This window comes from Hyaloscypha bicolor (genome assembly GCF_002865645.1).
Source record: "Hyaloscypha bicolor E unplaced genomic scaffold K444scaffold_10, whole genome shotgun sequence".
In the NCBI taxonomy this organism is placed as follows: Eukaryota; Fungi; Ascomycota; class Leotiomycetes; order Helotiales; family Hyaloscyphaceae; genus Hyaloscypha; species Hyaloscypha bicolor.
Genome location: NW_020194512.1, coordinates 1,526,675 through 1,548,881, shown reverse-complemented (window position 1 = coordinate 1,548,881; position 22,207 = coordinate 1,526,675). Strand labels below are relative to the sequence as shown.

The following is a 22,207-nucleotide window of genomic DNA, read 5'->3' as shown; positions in this document are numbered from 1 at the left end:
TTAATTTCTTTAATAATTATACCCCAAAGAACTAGGAAAAGATATATAATAAGCTCTTAGATTAATAAAAGAACTCTCTTATTAATAGTATATTTAAGATTTATTATACTTATTTATATATTTAAGGAATAGTAATATTAGTAAAGTCAAGAATAAGTATATTACTAGTAGCTATAATAATTATAAAGAATATCTAGGAGAAGTATATTAAGAAGTTTAATACTTTAATTATTCAGGAAATAAATATTAGAGTTAATTATCTTACTTTGGAACTAATTAAGAAGCTAAAGTATTATAATATTAAAGCTATTATTATTTGTCTTAATTCTTTACTAACTAAAAATACGAAGTTTAATATAAAAATATTAAAGCCGTATTTTATTAATAACTTTTATAATAATAATAAGGAGACTAAGATATTTATTATTATATATTATCTCTATAATATTACCGAATCTACTAATAAGACTCGTAAGGCTAGTAATAAGCGTTTTATAGAATCTGTTAAGAACCTTACCCTCTATAAGGCTATATAGTTTAAGGCTAATACGGAATATAACTCTAACTAGTAATATATAGTATTACTAGAGAAGTTAGAGTATATCTAAAAGAACCCGGATAATAATATAGTTAATTGGGCTCTCGTTTGTACCGGTTATAAGTAATTATATAAGGATACCTTGGATAGTACTAATATAATAGTTACTATATCCGGACAAGCCTTACGAATTATAGTATAGTAAGTAGTTCCTTTCTATATAGTTATAGTTCTTAATAAAGGCAGAAAGCATATTCCTGCTATAACCTATATACTTATTAGTACCTATAGAATTATTAGTTTTATAATTAATAATAAAGATCTTATTTAAATAGGAGTTTTCTTTAAATCCGTAGCTAATCCCGAATACTGGAATATGTTCTATAAGGCTAAGACTATACTAATCTTAATAAAAACCGGCCAAATAACCTTATATAATATATTTTTTAATAAGTAGTTCCGTATAAATACCCTAATACTTATAAACTTTATTAATTATACTTTTTACTATAGCCAGATAATTAATACTATTAAGACAGTTACTTCTTTACTAAATATATTATTCTTTAAGGAATTATTTAATAAGAAGCTTAGTATTTTATATAACTTTACTATAGTTATTATTAAGGAATTAAAGAGTTTTATTAAATCCGGTAATAACTCTATATATAATCCGACTACTTAGTACTTCGCAATTGAACTTATAGAGGAAGCTTAATATATGCTTTAATTAGATAAATATACTACTAATAAGGATATGTCCTTTATATTTATTAGTTCTTATAAGGCAGAGGCTATAATAATTCAGATAGAAATTAATTACTATAATCTAAAGAACTATAATACTCTTGTCTCTAAAGTTATATAAGGTATTAGTAGAAATGGTATTTTCCTAATACTACTAAATACTTACTATCTAACTGAATTTAGTACGGAACTCCGTTAATTACTTATTAAAATTACTAGATACTATAATAGTCTTATAATTATTATTCCAGATAATACTTTAGCTTATAAAAACTATAATTTTAATAGTAAATTTAATATATTTAGATTATATATTAGGAATATTAAGATACTAGTAGAGATAGCCAAGATTCAAGAAGTCTATATTAAGCTCCAAGCTTTAGATATATTAGAGTATTTCTAATATAGCTAGAAGAATTATATTAAGAGTACTTATATTATTTCTAATAAGAATTACCTGCTCCCTTAATATTGGAACTATCTAGAGCAAGGCTATAATACCTGTAAATATAAGGATCTAAAAAATAAAGCCTTATATCCCCGAGTTAAGAAGGATACTAATGGAAACCTTCTTAATAGAAAGAGCTATAGATAATATAGTTCTATAAAGTATCTCAAATTCGAGATTAATAGCTATAAGAAATATAACTCCTATAAGTACTAAGAAGACATATACCTGTTTATTAAGTATAAGATCTATAAGGAAAAGGGTTATATAGCTCAGAATTACCTTAAGTATTAGTTCTATAAATATTATAGAGGTAATTATAGTAATTATAACTATATTGCCCCTAAGAAGCCCCAGATATACGGAAACTTATTAAACTATTCTATAAAGCCAGATATAATTAATAAAGTCGAGGAAATTAATAAGTACGATTTTAGTATTAATAAGATTAATAGAACCGTTAAATACTTATTTATTATAGCTTAATCTTTACCAGGTATTCTAATAAACAAGCTCTAAGAGGATATAATAATTAACTATATTAAGTAATTATCCTATAAGAATACTTCTACTATTTCCGAAAAGATAGAATATCTTGAAATTATAGATATATTATTCTATTATTCTTCTTATAATATAGAGGATTTTAATAATAAGAAGGACTTTATTAAAGCTATCTTTATAATCCCGGTATATAAGGAAGGTCTCTTTGCTTTTCTCTTTAGTAATAAGGTTATTATCGAATTTCCAGATAATATATTTATTAAAGGTATTTAATAGTAAGAGGAGAAGACCGGAAAGTAATATATTATTTGGTTTGAGTAAGCTTAGTTCTTCTCTTTTAATTAAGAGGCTAGTAGAGGTTATACCTATATCCCTGAATTCGATATCCGCTTAATTACTAATACGAAGGCATTTGAGGACCGTTATATAGCCTGCGAATTCGAAATTGAGGATAAACCTGAGGAAGTTAAAGCTAAGGAAGAAGTCGAAGGAAATTAAGGCAATAGCTGGGGACAAGCTATTTAGGATAAAGGAAAGGAGACTGCTAGTACTAGTAGTTAGGGATAGACTGGAGCTAGCGAAGGAACGGGAATAGGATGGTAGAAATGAAGGTTTTTTCAAGGGATTTTAGCTAGTTTGCTCGAGTTCGGAGAACTCTTATAGTTGAAGGGGGGATGTTGTAACGTCAGCGTCACATGACCTGGCCCTAGCGTAGCACCCTGTACTTAGCTCGAGCTCCCCGCTCCTCTCTTCTTTTCTCTCTTTAGACGTTTTACATACACACCCAATACAGCTGATTCTGTTACCAGAACACCAGCCACGGGTCGTGATAGACCCTCTTCGCACCCCGCTCAGGTACTTCAAAGATAATGACATTCCGCTGGCAAATTAATCTGCGCGCCTTTCATGCCGAACTTCGCATTATCCTTCTAATCCTCCGTTGGGAATAGCTTTGAACATGTACAGCCCCACACCCATCCTGCTGTGTACAGAAAAAGAATAGAGCTGCAGGGTATATGCCAGTGCCACATGAAAAAAAAAAAAAAAATTTCTTCGTTATCAATTTAAATTGAGGGCTCCATGGTGGAATTCAGTATACGATGTTGGAGAAGGTTATGACGAATGACGTGGATGCGGTAAGCATCATGAAAGGGGCAAACAAGGCATCATTGATGCCTGGGAATGGCACAGCAGTTTCTTTTCTCCTTTCTTTTCTCCTTGGTGCGTTGCTCGATGACTCGAGATGATTTTGATTTCACATCTTCTTTTGAATGTCATTGGTCTTTTGTCAATCTCCTTGGAGGGAGATGAGGTGGTCCATGACTGCTTGGGGATCGTCGATCATAACTTGATTGAGCTCTGAAATATCGACGATATGATTCTTCTTCGGCAGTGGAGCGATTTGAGAAGAATCGGTCGGCATTTTGAATTTTGTTTGTGAAGGATATCAGGTAGAGGTGGCCGTCTGGGAATTTGTTGCTGATTCTTGGCCTTGACAAGGGTTGAAGTGGGAGGGAGATACGAGGGAAACCGATGATGCGGGGCTTAAAATAAGTTCATTCTCTTGTTGGGAAAAGAATAGGGTTTCCTCGGTGCGAGCTAGGCTGGGGCTGGCTAGCTGGGCCCGTTCACGGTAGCGAGATTTTAGCGGAAGAAAAGGGGGAAGTAAGTTTCAATGTTCTGAAGCTGCATTGGACAATTCGCAAGAGTGCAAACTAGTCAGCTCTATTTGGGACGCTAAGTCTCTAATATAGCAGAAATTCCCCTTTAGTCCCAGTCGCTAATTAGAAAGTCCCATATCTTAGAGTCTAACTCACTCCCAGGAACGACTCTCTGGCAACGAAACATTACATTGAAATTTCGCCTCAAATTGATCTCGCACTATACAATTAAGTTTTAAATTATTACATTCTAATCATAAAGATCTACTGCTTCAGCTCAGAATTTTGTGATCGTTTTGTGCCAGATCCCATGTCCTAAGTATGCAAATAACAGACACTTGACGGGATCACCCGACCCTGAGAGCTTGGGGAGGGAGCAGGTACAACGAAAGCTCAGTCAATAACTGATCAATGATTAGATGCATCAATTTTAACTTTTTATGACTTCTTGAAGAGGTAAAGAGGTATGAGTATGTCGAACACTGAGCCCACCTCACCCCCAACACTTTAAGAGTTGAACACCTTCCTGTTACTAAAATTTGATCTACTCCAGCAGAATGAACTCTCTTGGGTAGTGTGCTTCCTATACTTCGCAGTAGCGGCGCAGCAACAGGTGAATTCCTTGAATCGCCTCAAGGGGTTCTTCAGCCCTGTTACTCGAAATAATCTTACATCCGACTTCCGACTTCCGACAATGGGGCATCCCTGTCCTCGAAAACGCTTATCTTTATTTTCGTTACGGCTGAATACCAGAAGAGCATTCATCAATCTAGTGGGGTATCAGATGTTGGAGTCACGAATTAGCTTTCACGTGAATCGAGATTGCGGAATCCTTGAGCACGTTTGAACCATATGGGTAGGTAGTAAACACTCCCGAAGAGAACCAAAGGAAAATTTCACTTCCGAACTTTTTAAATGCTTGAAACATCAAGCAGATGCTTTTCTAAGGTTAGATCTGATTAGAAATCGTCAATTTTAGTCACTCCAGATGGACCCCGCTGCGCGCTCTATTCCATCCAGCGTGGAGATTTCTCACAAGCAATCACCAGCTACGCCCGGCTTCTGCGAGGCTTTCAAAGTCGATATTAATAACTGATTTAAAAAAGATTTGGGAAATGGTAATCTTCCGAGACTGCCGTAGCCTCTTAGCCTTGTGTATAGGTGTTTTCCGTCAGCCGCACATCAGCTACGCCCGGCTACTACGTGACTTCCAAATCTGACGCTAACAAAAAAACCTGGAAACACTCTGGCGTCCCAGCCTTGTGTGGGAATATCCTCGTTAATCCCTCATATCACGTGGGTAGTGACGAGGGGATGGTCATATCTCTTTTCATTATATGTGATTGGGCAAGTTGTACGCAGATCGCGATATAAAGTGACGGGATTACAAGGGTATATGTGCTTCCGGTCCACTATTTGCCCTGTCTCTACGATCATTAACTACTTGATTCCCCTATATTTAAGGCCATGGCCGTAAAAGTACCATAAGCCACAAGCAAGGGGGTTGATTTTATTGTGTTATGGCGTCCAGTGAAGATCGAGAGGCAGACGATTCGGAAGTTTGGCAAGCCAGTCGGGCAAGCGTGCCGCCATGATTGGACCTGTGCTTTGTGCAACACCAGAGATCATCTCGTGGACAAAAATGCATCGGATTACCATCGATCGAGAAGCGAGGACCTCAAGATTGCGTTCCGTGGGAGGGCGACCACAAATGAACTCATACCAGAAGGGGGCACCACACATTTTCACGGCATATCCCCTGTAATCCTCTCGCTTCATGTGGTATTTTTTGTAGAGCCTCGCGTTTCATCTTGCTAATCAGGTCGAACTACTCTCTTATTCCACAAAGACCATGCATTCTCCCCCAAAAGATTCTTGAAAAGGATTTCGTTTCCACAACTTCTTCCTCCGACATCCATGAAGATCCATTAATCCAAGGGCGAAGAGCACCCAAAGTAAAGATTACTTATCCAAGTCATACACTGTCACACGCTGCATCTTCCAAGAAAATGAGTAAGTCGATAATTTGACTTCGGTTGATTCAGCGTGACTGACATAACCTTCTTGAGCAGCTTCAACGCCTAGTAGGCTATCTATCGATACAAAGATAAACCTGATTATCGGAGTGTTCACCATAGTCACTGGAGCCTTGAGTACATTGCTTGCCTGGGCAATGTGGAAACTCACTCGAGGCCGCAGACATCGACATGGCTATCAAAGTCAGTCTCTCCAAGCCCCATTTAAGATACTTATAGTACCACCACATAGGCCTTCAATGAGAACTGACAACTAGTAGGCCCAACAATAGACTCAACTCCACTTCAACACCTCCCGGAACCGAGGGCAAGGCTGGGGTATGAAGTTGCATTGAGATTTATGAGGAATGTTTAACGGGATGGAACATGCTGACACAGTGGTCGCGGGGATGAAGCCCACCCCAGCTAGATATAACTACTTCTAAGAAGAATAAAGGGCTCGTTCGCAAGACTGGCTGGAACATTGGAAAGCGTTTCCGTATTTGAAAGCTGTTATCTGCTATATTCAGCCGAAAGGAAAAGGGGAGGACCAAAGCAATACCGTTCAAACTTTCTCTTTCACATCTCGAGCCCAACTGTGGTCTTGCTCTTGCCCTCCATCTAATCTTCATGTCCTACAAAGTCATGCCAACACACCGCAACCAACCACCAGCCTTCCTCCCACATCTTTCTCCCGTCCCCCTCCAACACAAGGGTCAGACCCTGGAACCTTACTTTCTATCGACGGAATCACCCAACGGAAATGCCGTCATCGGCATGAATCCATCGAATGGAACGGCCAGGAGTGATGCAAGTTAGATCGGCGGGGTCCTCGATCTGTGCCATTGCTGCGATACATCTGGTTGCGAATAGTGTAAGCCAAACTCGATATGTTGACAGGCACCCCACAGCGTGCACGCGTATCACCAGCTGTCTGGTTATTCGGCGATGGCCATAGCTTGCAGGAGCTCCAAATGCACGAGATAACAACGGGGCGATGGCAAGCTCACCTCAGCTGAACCAACATCGAACCCTAGTCCCCCAAAACCCTGTGCACGCAGAATTTCACAAATTTGAAAACACTCGCGATTGGATCCATAATAATTTGGCGACGACCAGAAGTTTACAAGAGCTCCGAATGCACGAGACTACAACCGGGCGAGGTAATTGCCACTCGCTAGGATTCTGTTACGAGTTACGAGAACCCTTGCACATGTACGATAGCACGGACATGTGAACACGCGAGTTTCCGCTGAGCGGATATGGAGGTGATGGCAACCAGATTCAAGACTGGAGCTAAATGAGGATTGGGGAAATTGTCATATCAATCAGCGCTTCAATGTCTACTTAAGACAAGGTCCATCTTTGGTTTCCAGACAATTTATCTCTGGCTCGATCGTGGTTTATGTGTGGTCTGGGATAGTTTCACAGCCACAGCCACAACCCGAATGTTCTGGACGCCACAGAGAGCAAACGCGACGGACAGAGAATAGCAACGCGGCCGCGGGTGGAAGCAAAGGCCGGAATCTCGGTTCGTGGGGCTGCCAGTCGCTCCGACGACATCGTCTTTTGGTGAGCCCAGCTGGAGTGTTGCATAGAGTACTTTCTTGGAGGGGTGACGTCCAGCTCCGTTGGGCGGAGAGTCATTTGATGTATCTGCAAGTTGAAGTGCATGGTTTACCTCTCTTCCATAGGGAGTTCGTGAAAGCGAGCTGGGGCCCGAGCGATTTTACTAAGTATTTTACATAGTAAATTTGTATGGGGGGCGCGGATTCGGTGCGGTGTGGTCGGTCAGTTGTTCGTTCGTTCGTTATCGATTCGATGGGCCTTTCTTTGCGTGTTCTCGAAGGTGATTTGATGGCCGCAGTGATTGGCTCTATAAATGTTGATGGAGGAAAAGGAAGAACAGAGGTGAGTGGCCGGGAATGGGAGGGAGGTGGACTAGTGGTGAGTCGACTCGCTTGGGCTTTTTTGAGCCCTGGGGCTTGAGCTTGAGTTGGGGTTGGGGTAGGAGGAGACGGGCAAGGGGTGCTTCAAGCTGGCTGCGCTAGCTGATCCGTGCGGTACGAAACCTGTCTTCCGCGGCCCAAATTGTGGGCGGGGGTATGAAATGAGTGAAGCCCAAGGATGAGTCGACAATGCGATGGATTTGCAGTTTGTCCTGCAGAAATTTGCAAGGGAACCGTGTAGTAAAGGTAGTCCCTTGAACAAGAAGAATCCCATCAAAAGTCCGTAACCAGGGGATTTGCTCGATTTGGAGGATTTTGAGGATTTTGAGATGCAAAATACCCAGCAGTGGTATCGGCGGACAATAATAGTTCTCTGCCCCAATCCCAACTCAAATGGTGCGGCGCTCAGGCGGGGCGCACGCGCAGCTCATCCAGGCGCGACTGCTTGGACCTGGGCTTCTGCATACGAGAGCCGGGCCGCTTTAAAGGCTTGCCCTATCAGAGTTGTACTATGGTGTATGCGACATCCCACGGGGGTTCCGCCTCCTAGTCGGCCCACCGCTCCATCATTTTCCTTTTGCTTAATGTTGTTGGCGTTGCTCTAGGAAATGGGTTGAGCAGACGAACTACTGCGTAAGGTATAAGAACAGCAAGTGCCTCCACATCTATGGACTTTTAGACATTCTCTCACTCGTAATATAGTTCTTCCTACCATTGCTTCAATTGAAAGATCGAAGCAACTTCTGAGATGGGTAAGCCACGCACGTATCATCATCAGGTACTGTACATAAGCCACAGCCTTGCTGACCCACTGGGCTAGCAGCCTTGTCCGGGCCTTTGCCCACAACCTCGCCTTCAGTAGAGGACATCCCCTCAAGGAGCCTGTCGACTGATACGAAGATCAATCTCATCATCGGGATCTTTACAATAGTAACTGGGGCGTTGAGTACGCTATTTGCATGGGCGATGTGGAGGCTTACTGGAGACAGAAGACGGCGGCGCGGGCATGAGAGTAGGTCCGCTCGATACAACGTTTCAAGCACATCTTTTATTTTGCGTGTGCTTCTTTTCTAGTGAATATATTTGACCAACACTGACGTATGACAGGCCTAACTGTAGACTCAAATCCTCTTCAAGTCATCCCTGAGCCAAGGGGAAGAATGGGATATGAAGTTACTTTGAAGCTACTTTGAGATCTAGGAGGACACTTGACAGGCGGGATACTAGCCGAGGAGTATGTTCCTACGGACGTAAGCGCCTAGTGAATCAGAAAAGATCTTATTTCAAAGAACGCGAGAGAACAACCTTTCCCAAAGTTTGAGAAGTGCAAGCTTGCAATACGGGCCGCGGCTCCTATGATACGACAGGCATGCCGAAACCTCACATACCTCATATTAAAACGAATAAAACCAAATAAATTTGAGGATGACCAAATTGCTTCAACTTCCTCGTACAGTATTCAGAAAACTCAGAGAGTATTTCTTTTCGTCGCTTGCAAACATCAATCTCAACACACTGGCGACCAGGTATAATCGCCTGGAGAGGCGAGAAAATGATCAGTCAAAGTACTAAAAACTCGTCAATATCTCCGAAACCACCAACGCCGAGATCCCACACATAATTGCGTAGTAATATCTTTCACTTTTGGCGAGGCTGGGCTGAGCCAACATCTCTTCATGTCCGGGACAGACTTTGTTGATGAGCTTAGCGAGGGCTCCCCCTGAATTTCAACTAAGTTGATTCGCGATTTTTGGGTTTCTGGGTTTCGGTTCAAGTTTTGTGAACGCTAAGCCCGAGTCCCCGAAATTTTGGTCAACGAGAAAAGGTACTAGAGGAAGATGGAGAATCGGTGAGGTGTGCCTCTAGGGCATAGGTAGAGTATTCTGTGGTTGCCTGAGGCATTCAACTTTCCCAGCGAGCCGCGAGTCCGCGTGCCCGACCCCTCGCCAAACGCAATTTTCTCCGCTTAGTAGCCCCTTCCCAGAGACGTGCACTGCTGGAGCATGCGAGTGTCAGAACCCTGGCCAGAGCTAAGGATCCCTGCAAACCTTTATTATCCCACTTGGTGCGGGTAAGGTGACGGCGAGCTGCGAGCAACTTGCAACTCACAGACTATTCAGAGTGCAGCGGACTGGCACTGCACTGGCACTAGCACTGGCACTGGCACTGGCACTGGTGCCGGGACTGGCAAAGCGGCAGCAGGCACTGAGGCATATCTCCCATGGTCCCATCTGCTGCTGCTGCTGCTCTTTGCGGCCCGTCTAGCTGCCAGTTTACCCCCTCGGACATACCTATTCGAGCCATCGTGGGGATGAGGGGTCGGCCTCTCGGCTTGCCTGCTGCCCAATTGCCCCTCGTGGGCCCCGTCGAGTTTTATCATATCAGCAACATCCACTACTCATCTCAGCAGCTCTGCCCTGCCCCGGACACTGGACCCTCTCGCGCCACTCAAGTACAAACTACAAAAGCTACTTCCCACCAGAGCTTCAGCCCCAGCCCCCAGGCTTCGGGCCCCAGTCTAGCTCCCCCACCACCCATGCCCACAATTCCAACAACTTCTGCCCGCGTTCTGTCCCATGGGCATGGCGAGCCGGCACAACCAGCCATTCTAATCACGCACCTACTATGTGGTTGTTGCCACCTGGCTTTTCCGAGAGGACACGTGACCGACCTCCCTACCTAACACGACTTGATTGATCCAGCCATTTCGTATTCATCCAATGATCAAAATGGGTAACAATCCAATTGCATCATTTCACTTTTCTCTGAAATAACATCTCTAATTTTTCAAGTTTCCGCATCCTTCTCCCTCGTAGCCTTTCAACAGACACAAAAGTAAACCTCATTATTGGAGTTCTCACAATTGTGACTGGTGTACTTAGCACCTTGCTTGCCTGGGCAATGTGGAAACTCACTCGAGAAGGGAGACAGCGGCGTGTGCGGTGCGCATCAAAGTAAGTCGCACGACTTTCAATCCAAGTACATCATTTAGACGAATTGTGAAGCTAATAACCACTAGCTCCAACAGTTGATTCGGGGGAAATTGAATTTCTTCCTCGTCCGAGGCCGCAGTTTGGATATGAGGTTGCGTTGAGATTTGGGAGAAACGTTTGATGTGGGATGGTGGGATGGTGGGATGGAAGGCGTTTTAGGGTACGTGGTTGGATTTGGGTTTCAAAATCTTCCTTTGCTGGCTCATTAGAGGATGTTGCGTGCATTAAGTTGAGCTAATGAAAACATGACTGGAATCACGACATCGAAGTTTCGCCAATCATCTCGATCCTTTTGATTGATCAAGCAGCCTTGCTTCTGAAAAGTACTCCGAAAGCTCGGGCGTTCATCTAGAGATCATTGCACCATCGTACAGAGTCTGCCTGGCGAGTACTGGTATTGCGGCTAAGATGCGGCCTATCAGTGGTGCAGTCCAGCCGAACGTTCCTACATGCGGCATGATCTTCTGCACTCTGCAGAAAGGTTGAGGAGAGGAAGGCGAGTGTGGGTAGAAGCAGAAACCAGGTCTCGGATCTTGGGATTGCCAGCTGCAAATAGAAGCCGGGCGATGCGGCAGGTAAAATTACCTTCCCACGTATGCTTCCTGTGCTGCTGAGGGTTGGAAAAAGAGATCAAGAAAGGATGGGCATCAGTGGCCTTTTATTTGTTGGCAGTTTTGCGGCCAGTAGCAGTGTACCACTCAGAATCGAAGTGCTCGGTGAGCACTGTTTTTTTTTGGTAGAAGGGTTCCCTGGTCAACCGGCCACCCTAGTCAACCGGCCACACCAAAATATCGACTTTTTTGGCCATAATCGCAGTATCTTTTTTATCTAGGCTTTAATTCGTAATATAATTGATACTATTGATATGGAAGCTCTTCGCCTATAATTAGAAGCTATAAGAATCACTTGTAAGCTCTTTGGTCAACTTTTCTAATTAAATTACTACATAATTTATAGAAAATCAATTTTACTTCTTCTTTACAATACGCTTTGCAGTGGGCTTAATTATCCTTCCACTTGAGCTCTTGATCTCCCAAATCGCCTTGATTCTATTCGCTATCTCCTCTGTCCTCCCATACGTCAAAATCACTACTTTTGATGTTTTCTTTACTACCTTTGTAGCTTTCCCCCGAGATACTCCTGCAGTAATTACAGCTTTGGTAGCCTTTACTGGAGAAATGGCCTTCTTGATTGGCGATACTGGCTTTATAGGAGAATTGAAGAGAAGAGTGAGGTTCTCAAAGGAATCGGGAGTGGCGTATAATGAGGGTTTTGATATATGCGAAGGAACCTTCTTTTTTCGTACTTTCTTGACCTTAAAATCGAAGATTATAAGAGGGTATTTCATGAATCTAGCAAGTAGCTCTTGCTCTTGCATCTCGTGACTCCAAAGGGCTCGATTTTCCAAGGTAGAACCATTATAAGTTCGTACTTCCTCTGGTGCCAGATTGCCCCCTTTTCGATTAGATCTCTCTTTCTTTCGTACTGCAGCCTCCTGAAATTCGGTATTATGATTTTCGAAAGTAATACGTGAAGCCATATTAATTTCAGCTGCCTTGCACATCTTCTCAAGTACTACTTTAGGATCTTGGATTTGGCCAGTCCTATTGAGCTCGCAAATCCTTCTCATATCAAGGATATTAAAAGGGGTTTCTGCCTCCGATTTTGGTACTACTATGAGAGGTATAATTAGACGCGAAGTAGCCGGAAGAGGAGGCAAAGTGCTCATAATTAATAAAGGGAGGAAGGGAACAAGTCCTGCTTTTGCCCAAGCCTTTTGAATATTAATTACAGAAAAAGCCCGATCTCGTGCCTTGATATATACCTCCAAAAATATTAACTTATTAACTGAGTAATTATATCCAAACTTGCAAGTATCGCGAATAAGGCTTTTATAAAAAGATGCTAATATAGCAAAAATGCCAATATCCAAAGGTTAAAGAAGATGTGTTATATGAGGTGGTAAACAAAGGAGTATAATTTTATGAGTAATGCAAAGGCGTATAACCTTACTGCTTATATGTGAAGCATATCCATTAAAAAGTATGAGAATATACTCTCCCTTACGTCTTGCTGAAGACTCAGGAATAAAGCAATCTCTGAACCATTGTACCCCAATTGCATTATCTGTCCAACCATTATATATTATAGTAATATGAGAAAGGGGGTTGTATAATAATAATCGTTAAAGCCAGGCCTTCTTGTACTATACTCCTTTGAATATTATCCAAGGCACCATTATATATCCATCAGTTAATATATACTCAATGACAGATGTCCATTCGCGATTTCCGTCTTATATGTAATAGGACTTTCCCTTGAAGTGTTCCTCCCGAGTAATGATAACCTTGGCCTTTGTAATAACGCCTTGTATAAATCCCTTCTCGTCCATATTATACATATCCGCAGGATCAATATTATAAATCGTAACTAGCGTAGAAAACAGGTTGAAATATCGCTGAAATACTGCAGGATCTTGAGCTGTAGCACGCTCTTTATTTAAGGGAGGGACGAATTTCGATTTGAGTTCAGGGTGGCGTTCCAAAAAGTAAGCTTGCCAATTATGCCCAAGTGGTTTATTATCCTCCTTTGCGAATAATATTTTAACCATCATTCTTCGTAAAGATTCTATTCTCGCAGGGAACCCCCAAGCTTCTAATTGTTGGTACCAGTCCTTCAAAGCTAGCTCTTCCAATACCGTAAGACGCTGCCGCTCCTGTGCCTCCTGAGCCTTCGATTTGGCCCCTTTAATTCTGTCCTGCAAGCTAGACTTGCCAATCTTGTGTTCCCGAGCCAATTGTCTTTGTGATTTCGTATTTTGTGGATCCTCCTATTCGGAATATGCATTATCGAGTCGTTGCGAAGTAGGAATGTCTACTAATGAGAGGGTATCTTCGTTATCTGATATGGAGGGTACTTGGTGAGGTGTAAGAGGTTTGGTGTGGATTTTGACTGTTTTGCGCCCCGCAGGCTTCTTAGAAGCTTTCGTCATCGTGGATCAATGTCTCAAGAGGTGGATAAATGCGAATCACGGAAAGAATGCACCCAATTAAGGATAAAAATGGTGGTGTTGCTGATAAGGATCAAAAAATGGGGAATTTGGGGTGGCCGGTTGACTAGGGTGGCCGGTTGACCAAGGAACCCTTCTAAGGGGACGCGCTCGCTAGAAACAGTGAGTGCCTTACTCCCCCAACTTCAAAGCATTCCCAAGTCTGCTACGCCTCTGCGCCGATAGGCTCCTGTGTGAATCGTGGCCACGCGCAGCACGACCTCCTCTCCACCCACGAGATGCTTAGCTCCAGCCTTTAGAATTGCGCCTCGAGCTGCCGGCCGCCGCCCAAGGGCCACGAAACTCAACTTGCTTCTGCGGCTTCACGAACGCCACGGCTTTTTATTGGAGTGCGACGTCACACAGGCCGCATCATACCACGTGGGACTGCACATCACTGTACGAGTACTCTTCCCCCTCCCTGATTAAAACCAAGCCTTAGCAAGGTAAATAAAGCCACCGTCTGTCTAGAAAGACCTCATGATGGCCAGTGCTAGGTGGCTGATCAGGGTTTCAACCATTCAGAGCACTGATATCAGGGATTGGCCCCACTGTTACATTTATTTGGGGGGGGGGGGGGGGGGGGGGGGAGAGTATTGCACTCTTGAGGTAAACTCCTCTTACCGCTGCTACTGCGTAAGATTTAAAAAGCGGAAAGGCCCCTCTCATTCCACAAACACCCAGACTATTAATTACTAGATATCTAGTTGCTATCATTTTCTCAACTCGAGAACTTCCAACCAGCGTCTGAAATGTGTAAGTAATAAACGAAACACTGCCAACAAACAAGCCACAGCCTGACTGAGCTCATGACCACAGCCTTGTCCAAGCACATCCCGCACCTGCTCCCTAGAAACATCTCGACGGATACAAAAATTAACCTTGTCATCGGAATTTTCACAATAATCACTGGAATACTCAGTACATTGCTAGCTTGGGCAATGTGGCGCCTCACTCGAGACCGCCGGCACCGACATAGCTACCGACACCAAAGTAAATCATACTTATTGTGTTCCCTCGTCCATCGTCCCCCCCCTTCTCTTCTTTTGAATTTGGAAAACGAATTTTTCTAAAAGCTACTAGGTCCAAGAATTGATTCGCCGAGGACTGAATTTGAGCTCTTGCCTACTCCTAGAGCACCAAGACCACAGCTAGGATATGAAGTTGCGTTGAGGTTTGGTGGGACGTTGTGATAGGCTTTCTACTCATCACATCTAAGTGAGCAACTAGGGCTTTCCAAAATACTCCAAAATATTGCTTTCACCCTTCACACGTGCCTCATCCCCGTGCAAACATTCATTCATTCGGCTGACTCTGTCGTTTGTCTCACCACCTTCAGCCATTTGGTTTCACTACACGCGATATTTGCATTCACTGCCACCACAGCACTTCTATTTTTACCCCTGTTCGCTTCCTAGCTGGTCGGCATGTGGAGACGGACAACATCTCTCAACTAAACATAGGCGCCATTTGCTATCAACTACCACGCTGCAAGAAGACTGAATCAGCACTGTATTATATACCCTCCACCATTTACTCAAATGGGTAGGTGTTCAGTGGTTAGCCCGCAAGCCTCACTGCTGCCCCAAGAAATAGCCATTGACAAATGCAACCAATTTATTCCGTGGAGCATTATTCTCCAATCAGCTACTGACTTCAATAACGCTATATCCCCGAGGCATCTCAACTGACACGAAAGTCAACTTAATCATCGGCATCTGCACAATTGTCACAGGTGTACTTAGCACCTTGCTAGCATGGGATATGTGGAAACTCACTCGAGCTGGCAGCCGGAGACGAGCACATGAAAGTAAGTAATTCAAAACAAAAACATAGCTGGGATGAATACAAAATAACAAATGCCACTAGGCCCAACGGTTGACTCCGGAGCGATTGAACACATGCCTAGGCCAGAGCCTCGTTTGCAGGGGTACGAGGTTGCTTTGAGATTCGGGAGGACTCCATGATGGCTTCAAGCTTGTAATAGAGCATATTTGTGATGGATAAATGGTCCTTGAAAAGAAAGAGAAGATATCTCAAAGGAGTTAGGCTGAACGTGGAAAAGGGCGCGGAGGGAGCAGCAAACCTTTTCACGCGAAGAACTTTCCCGGTGGTGGGAGGTCATCGCCCAAACAGAGTAATTGATATAATCAATCCATGCACAATTAAGCCGTCTGTTGGATAGCTCGAGCTCTAATGTTAGACTATGGATCGAGTTGAACGATATGAGGTCCCACTCTGCTTCCACGTCAGCCACTAAGCGCACTGTCCATTGCAGCAGCTCTTGATGCCGAGAGAGGGTAATCCGTAGCTTGTTGCAAGGGATACTTCTGCTGATTAAAAATAACATTGCTACTAACCATTAGATGGACTTTGCGGCTATGCCGCTTTTCTGGTCAACCGAGAAGCTGGGAGGGAGCTCGAATGGGTGGTCCTCTCCTCTGGGGGTCAAGTTACTGGTGTGTCCTCTTCAAACATGGACCCGAGTGGAAGCTCGTCAGGCAGTGATGATAAAATCCTCCTCGAGGGTGAAACATGCAAATTGACGCAGAGACAAGTTAGACTTTTCCAGGTACCCGAAAGTAGAGAACACCCGAGTGAGACAAAGATCTTGGAAAGCGCTTTCTACTGGGCATAAAGTTGGATGTTCACAGAGTATGAAAATCATACGATCCAAAGCCGCGCTCTGATGTCCCTACCCTTTTTTCCAGTCGATCAAATCTTGAATCCAGAATGAAATGGGTATTTGACCGATGGTTGAGGACGAGGCTGAGAGGATTTGGCATGGCCGTGGAATCTGCCTCGCCAATTTTGCGAGACTGTTTCCAGCGCCCAGCTTCAGCCGGGCCCGATCCCATAATAATGAATCCGAGTCTCTGTTCTCCCGCCTGCCGCATTGGGTCCACTCTTCCACCTCCCCTCCACGACGGAGTTGGAACAAAGCCTCTCGGCCTAGCAGGCAGGTTGTGGTCCTCGACCGGCAGCCGGCAATGAGATCCTGGACCCGGACAGATTCACCGCTATAGCAGCAGGGAACATAACGCGCACGATAGGCGAAAGGCCGCACTCCCGCATCCGTATGCTTTTGTGTGCTCTTGTGGGTGGTCGCACGTATTTGTTGACGGCGCAGAACCAGTGAAGAATGAGGATCAATGGTCCTCCGTTTTGCCTTCCATCAGCAGGCGGGGATGATTTCATGGATCCTGATTTGATATGATTCGCGCGACAGTTCGCAGAATGTACATGTGAAGGCTGTAGGGAAACTACACGCTCTTTCTCCCCTCCAAACCCTACCTAGCTACCGTAGCGAGGACCTTTCCTCTATGGTACGAGGGGGGCTACGATGGCGACGAGGCGACAGCGGTGACGAGAAGAGTGGCTCTGCTGTATATGCAGGCCGCGATGGCGACGAGGCGAGAGCGGTTACGAGAAGAGTGGCTCTGCTGCATATGCAGGCCGCGATGCACCTGGCGTTTCTTCCGGAAGACTGGAACGTCAATCTCCATCCCTCCCTCCCACCTGGCAGCCACTCGCGCACTATTTAATTGTCTGGATGGCCTCACCCGCAGCGCTGGATCGCTGCGCACACAAAGCAGATCATCCTCGCTGAGCCCTGCCTTTGGCCAGTCTCATTTAATTTGTTTTGGATACGGGGGTTTCGAACAGATTGCATGGGCCTGAGAGGTCGCGGCCCCGGCGGCGGCGCACCAGGGGCTCAGGGGTGTACCGCCCTGGCGTGGAGGAGCGTGGTGGGTAAGACCACGACCTACTGGAAAAACCCGATATACCCTGCGCTGTTATCAGTAAATCTGATCTACCCTCTCCACCCGCCGCATTAAGCTGACCAATTAATTAATTCGATGAACCTTATGGGCTCCATAACATGTAGGAAGAGTAGGTTTAGCGATGTTTATAGGGCCTGTACGCTATATTTTGGCCCCGGAAAGCTTATAAGGCCTTGTAGTTACAGTGCTTCCTCGCTGCCGGGCAACACTTCTAGCCGCGACCTCCATAGCTATTCCCAATTCTCAAACTCTATAGAACTTTAATAAAAATCTTACTAGAAGTATATTTAAATCGTGAAAATGAAATATATAAGTAATGTATGGAAGTACATAAGTTTATAATATAGATCGCGATTTAATTAAAATTGCGATCACTAAAAAGTGGCAGCGTTGAGGGTATTTAGGGTACTTTAGGGGGCGATGGCGATAGCGATAGCGACGTTAATAAGGACATTAATGGCCTAATAATCCCCACCGACCAATTGGCCAGCTTAATGCAGCGGGTGGAGAGGGTAGATCGGATTTACTGATAACATAGCAGGGTATATCAGATTTTAGGTCGTGTCTGGGCGAAAGGTCTGACCCTGCATTAACAGGGGGTCAAGGGTCGGATTACTGTTGGAACCAATGTCTACGCGAGAAAATTGTTGTTGGACTGCAGGTGCGAACTGGTGCTGCTGCTAGTGCTGCTGGTGCTGCTGGTGCTGGTGGTGGTGGTGGTGGAGCCGTCCAGAGCTCGGGCAGAAAAGGCAGGCAAAGGTCGTCTCCACCCCTGCTCGCGGGAAGCCGTCACCTGGCGCATGCTTCGAATATGCTTCGAGATGAGCACATCTGATAATAACGCCAACGCAATATTTAAGAACAGCAAATTCCCCTCACACTTCGCAACATCCAGCCTATCATTTATATGAAATCGACTACTCAATCCATTCCCTCAGCCTTTTTAAAGGTTCCAACCAACTCCTGAAATGGGTGAGCATTGTACCAATCATAACCGAACACAGAAGCCACAGCCTTGCTGACCCCTCTGCCACAGCCTCGTCACTATCAATAGACACGAAAGTAAACCTCATAATCGGGATCTTCACCATAGTCACTGGCACACTCAGTACTTTGCTGGCATGGGCAATGTGGCGTCTCACTCGAGATCGGCGGCATAGACATGGACAGGAACATGGACGTCAAAGTACGACACCTTAATGCAAAGAAGTTTTGGAAAACAAGTACTGATAGCCACTAGGCCCAACAACAGATCCAAGGGCGATCGAACTCCTTCCTGCTCCCGCAGGGCCAAGACCAAGGCTGGGATATGAAGTTGCGTTGCGGTTCGGTGGGACATTGTGACTCCCAAGGCTTGGGAAAGGAGTTGGGCGTCTGTACTCTGCAAAACAACCTCCACATCGAACAAAACAACAAACTTCCTTCCCTCAACCACCCTTCTTCCCCCTAAAGAAACCCCCTAAGCTTCCCATCAACTCGCCAAATTTCTTCTCCCCACTCCCCTCCACAAGACCCTGCTGAATCCATCCCGGTAACTTCCCCTTCACTCTCGCCCCACTGAACCTCACATCAACCATAACAATAGCCGCATAATCCCCCTTATGCCTAATAGCCCGTCCAATACTCTGGTTAACAGCCCTCATACAACTATTCTCATAGAAGTCCCTCCCCGCTTCCTTCGCCCTCTTCTCCACCTCACCCCTCTCCACCCCCTCCCCCTGCAACCTCACTCTCGTAGATGTTTCGATATACTCCATCTTCGCTTGGATAGATGCGGAAGCGATGTTTGGATATGGCAATCCAATGATGAGGACGCAGCGGCCGAGGGCATCGGAAAAGTTGATTCCTTCGGACATTTTGCCTCCTACTACAGACAACAATAACCCGCCTTTTCCAGAATCGATGGCTTGAGCATATTCTTGCAGAACGCTCTCAGAGCTAGCTTCTTTGCTTTCTTTGAAGAGTGATTTCTTGCCTTCTAGTCTGCTTAAGATTGATGGTTGAGTAGGGCTCGGAGAAATTCCCCACCGTGAGAGAATGGTTGAGAGGTAGGCGTAAGAGGGGAAGAAGACCACGAGGCCGTCGGGAACAACGGTACATATGTTCAATAGAGCACGACCAAGCTCGTCGATCATCTCATTATCTCCTCGATTGCTGAACGTGAAGTTATATTCTTTTCCTGAAGGACCGCGAGATAGGGTCCAAGCAAGGAGGTTCGATGAAGGGATCACGTGGCCGCATGATAATGTGGTGATTTGTGAGGGTGGGAGAGAGGGGAAGAGTGTGGTGTAGTAGGGTGCGAAAGGGGACATTGTTCCGCCCGCTAGGATGACGGAGCGGCATTCGGAGACGATCTCGGAGAAGGAGGTGGAGGGGTCGAGAAGTAGGTAGGAGAGGGAGATGTTGCTGGGTGGGAGTTTGGTGAAGAAGAGGCGGCCCTCTTTACTGGGGTTAGTGAGAGCTGAAAGGAGGGACGAGATTTGGTGGAGGACGGGTGTGCTGGTCGTTTGGGAGTTCTTGGGTGCGGAAGATGGTTGGGTTCTGGTTGCTTCGGTCTCGGTGTAGATCGCGTAGCTTTCTACTTTTCGGGCGAGTTTGCTTTCTGAGAGGTAGCGGATTAGTTTGAAGAGGTTGATTTGATCGACACCATTCCCAGCTAGGAGCTCTTTTTCGGAGACTGTGCCATCTGCTTTCTATCCGGAGTCTTAGCATTGCAGCATTCTCAGAAGGACGAGCAACATACTGGCTGTGCCACCCTTCCCTCCAGATATCCAACAAGAGAATCAATCACTCGTACCGCCTGAGCAATATAAACTCGATTCTTGCCCTTTAACCGGTTTCGAAATTTTTGCAGATACACGCCCAGCTGTGTTCTTGCTCGCTTCAGTTGCTTCAGGCTGACTTCAACACCATGAATGCCTGAGATAGCATCCATCAAGTTATGCGCTTCGTCAATGATTACCACATGACCCTTTAAGCTGATACCAAGGGCCTCTCTTGCACTCTTCTGTAAGAGTAATGGATAAGGTAGGGTCACAATCTCAGCTGGCTTGATGGCCGCTCTTGAAGCGTAATATGGACAGATACCAATCTCTTTCCCGAGAGCACCCATATCCTCGATATCGCGGATACTAGCGAGAGCATGATCTCGGAAAGTGTTGACGAGAGGCTGATTCTCTTTGTTGGGAAGAAATGCACATTTATGTTCTTTAGCGGTACTTGACTGCTGAAGCTCCGAGCATCGTTCATTGATTGCTGTCAGTGAGTTGAGTTTGTTGACGGAAGGGTTGATGCAGAGGTTCTTGCGTGATCCAAGAGTGAGATGCTTTAAGTCTTCGATGTCGGTGTCTTTAGTAGACTCATCCCAAATAGCCGGTGGGAATTTCGGTCGCCGGAGTTCGTTGATGAATTGAGTGAGTTGAGAATGAGTTCGAGAACAGTAGAAGATCTGAGATGTCAAAATAATTCGGATGAGTGAAGTGTGATTGCTTACTTTGATCTCATCTTCAACCTCATCTTCTTCCTCGGCGGTATTAGTGAACCCCAGTCCGAGTTTGTTCATCAATTCTAATGTGGCCGCGGAAAAACCAGTAGAAGCCACTCCCTTCTGGACACTGCTTTGCTCTCGGTCACTATCATAATCTTCTAGAACGAACTGTTCTTCATCATCATCGCCTCCCTTTTCCGCCTCTGTTTTTCGTCTCTTGAACGCTTGGTCACCTTTCAGATACCTTTCCCGTTGAGCTTTCTCCTTGGCCCGGATCTTTGCTAATCTGGTTTCCATATCTTCGCGCTGGCGAAGTATTTCTCGCCTCTTCCGGGCTCTGGCTTGCTCGATGATCCATTCTGGTTCGTTGCTATCTATTCTGAGTCAGAATTGGAACGCTGTACCATGACGCTGCATACCATTTTGACCCCAGTTTAAGCCTTCTTCGAAAGCTTTTCCCTTAAGGTCACGAAGCCAAGTGAGAGCTCCGCATATGAGACTTAGAGATTTGCCCTATAGAGATAATGAGCTTCGATATCCATGAAGCCAAAGTCAGGAACGAATCGAGCAAAACGCAAATGCTAGGAGTTGTCTTACTGAGAGCAGCTTCAGCTATCACGTGCTGTTGAAGTAGAGTCGGCACTCACAGTTCCAGTTGGACTCTCCAAAATCCCCACTTTGCCCTCTTCCAGTACTTGATAGACCGTCTCCATGAATGTCTCCTGAATAGCATAAGGCGTGTATGGATGATGGAAATCATGTGACTTCTCCATCCTGTCTCCGATGCCCGACATGGTTGCAGAGGGCTCCCGAAATAGATATAAGCATGAAGACCGAACTGGACGCAATAAAAGCCAGTCTCTTTGGCGTTGTATCGGTGAGATTGTCTCTGGTAGAAATGATCGCGTGTTGGGGCTGTGTTCAAACGCGCTTCACGCTTCTGCTTGGGGTGAAGAAACCCTCAGCCTCACCACTTGAGACACGACGGCGTAGGCTCTCCAGCCTGTCAAGGTAGACTTCCTCCCGACGCC

At 45.0% G+C, this 22,207-nt stretch overlaps 7 protein-coding genes across 7 annotated transcripts; 3 read left to right on the top strand and 4 right to left on the bottom strand.

Annotated features, from left to right (window-relative positions):
- The first annotated feature begins 8,384 nt into the window (after positions 1–8,384).
- K444DRAFT_6083 (uncharacterized protein) lies at positions 8,385–9,088 on the top strand. Its single transcript, XM_024879353.1, has 4 exons — positions 8,385–8,511; positions 8,565–8,614; positions 8,686–8,874; positions 8,970–9,088. Exons 2-4 carry the CDS (start codon positions 8,611–8,613, stop codon positions 9,053–9,055), a joined length of 279 nt encoding a protein of 92 aa, XP_024744013.1. The 5' UTR covers positions 8,385–8,511; positions 8,565–8,610; the 3' UTR covers positions 9,056–9,088.
- A 790-nt stretch (positions 9,089–9,878) lies between these two features.
- K444DRAFT_6070 (uncharacterized protein) lies at positions 9,879–10,708 on the top strand. The gene is made up of 2 exons (XM_024879091.1): positions 9,879–10,595; positions 10,655–10,708. Exon 1 carries the CDS (start codon positions 10,084–10,086, stop codon positions 10,543–10,545), a length of 462 nt encoding a protein of 153 aa, XP_024744012.1. The 5' UTR covers positions 9,879–10,083; the 3' UTR covers positions 10,546–10,595; positions 10,655–10,708.
- A 52-nt stretch (positions 10,709–10,760) lies between these two features.
- Positions 10,761–11,535, bottom strand: K444DRAFT_606053 (uncharacterized protein). The gene is made up of 2 exons (XM_024878914.1): positions 10,882–11,535; positions 10,761–10,816 (listed from the first exon to the last, which is right to left on the bottom strand). The coding sequence occupies exons 1-2, from the start codon at positions 11,078–11,080 to the stop codon at positions 10,812–10,814; spliced, it is 204 nt and encodes a 67-aa protein (XP_024744011.1). The 5' UTR covers positions 11,081–11,535; the 3' UTR covers positions 10,761–10,811.
- K444DRAFT_6072 (uncharacterized protein) lies at positions 11,266–11,726 on the top strand. The gene has a single exon (XM_024879129.1). It carries the CDS (start codon positions 11,451–11,453, stop codon positions 11,685–11,687), a length of 237 nt encoding a protein of 78 aa, XP_024744010.1. The 5' UTR covers positions 11,266–11,450; the 3' UTR covers positions 11,688–11,726.
- A 96-nt stretch (positions 11,727–11,822) lies between these two features.
- On the bottom strand, positions 11,823–12,584 carry K444DRAFT_623326 (uncharacterized protein; the record flags this gene model as incomplete). Its single annotated transcript, XM_024882268.1, has 1 exon — positions 11,823–12,584. One exon carries the CDS (start codon positions 12,582–12,584, stop codon positions 11,823–11,825), a length of 762 nt encoding a protein of 253 aa, XP_024744009.1.
- Positions 12,585–13,685: 1,101 nt separating this feature from the next.
- K444DRAFT_606051 (uncharacterized protein) lies at positions 13,686–13,847 on the bottom strand (the record flags this gene model as incomplete). The annotated part of the gene is made up of 1 exon (XM_024878913.1): positions 13,686–13,847. The coding sequence occupies one exon, from the start codon at positions 13,845–13,847 to the stop codon at positions 13,686–13,688; it is 162 nt and encodes a 53-aa protein (XP_024744008.1).
- Positions 13,848–19,116: 5,269 nt separating this feature from the next.
- K444DRAFT_639157 (ATP-dependent RNA helicase CHL1) lies at positions 19,117–21,949 on the bottom strand (the record flags this gene model as incomplete). Its single annotated transcript, XM_024884342.1, has 5 exons — positions 19,117–20,382; positions 20,433–21,137; positions 21,183–21,550; positions 21,596–21,689; positions 21,824–21,949. The coding sequence occupies 5 exons, from the start codon at positions 21,947–21,949 to the stop codon at positions 19,117–19,119; spliced, it is 2,559 nt and encodes an 852-aa protein (XP_024744007.1).
- Between the last annotated feature and the right edge of the window lie 258 nt (positions 21,950–22,207).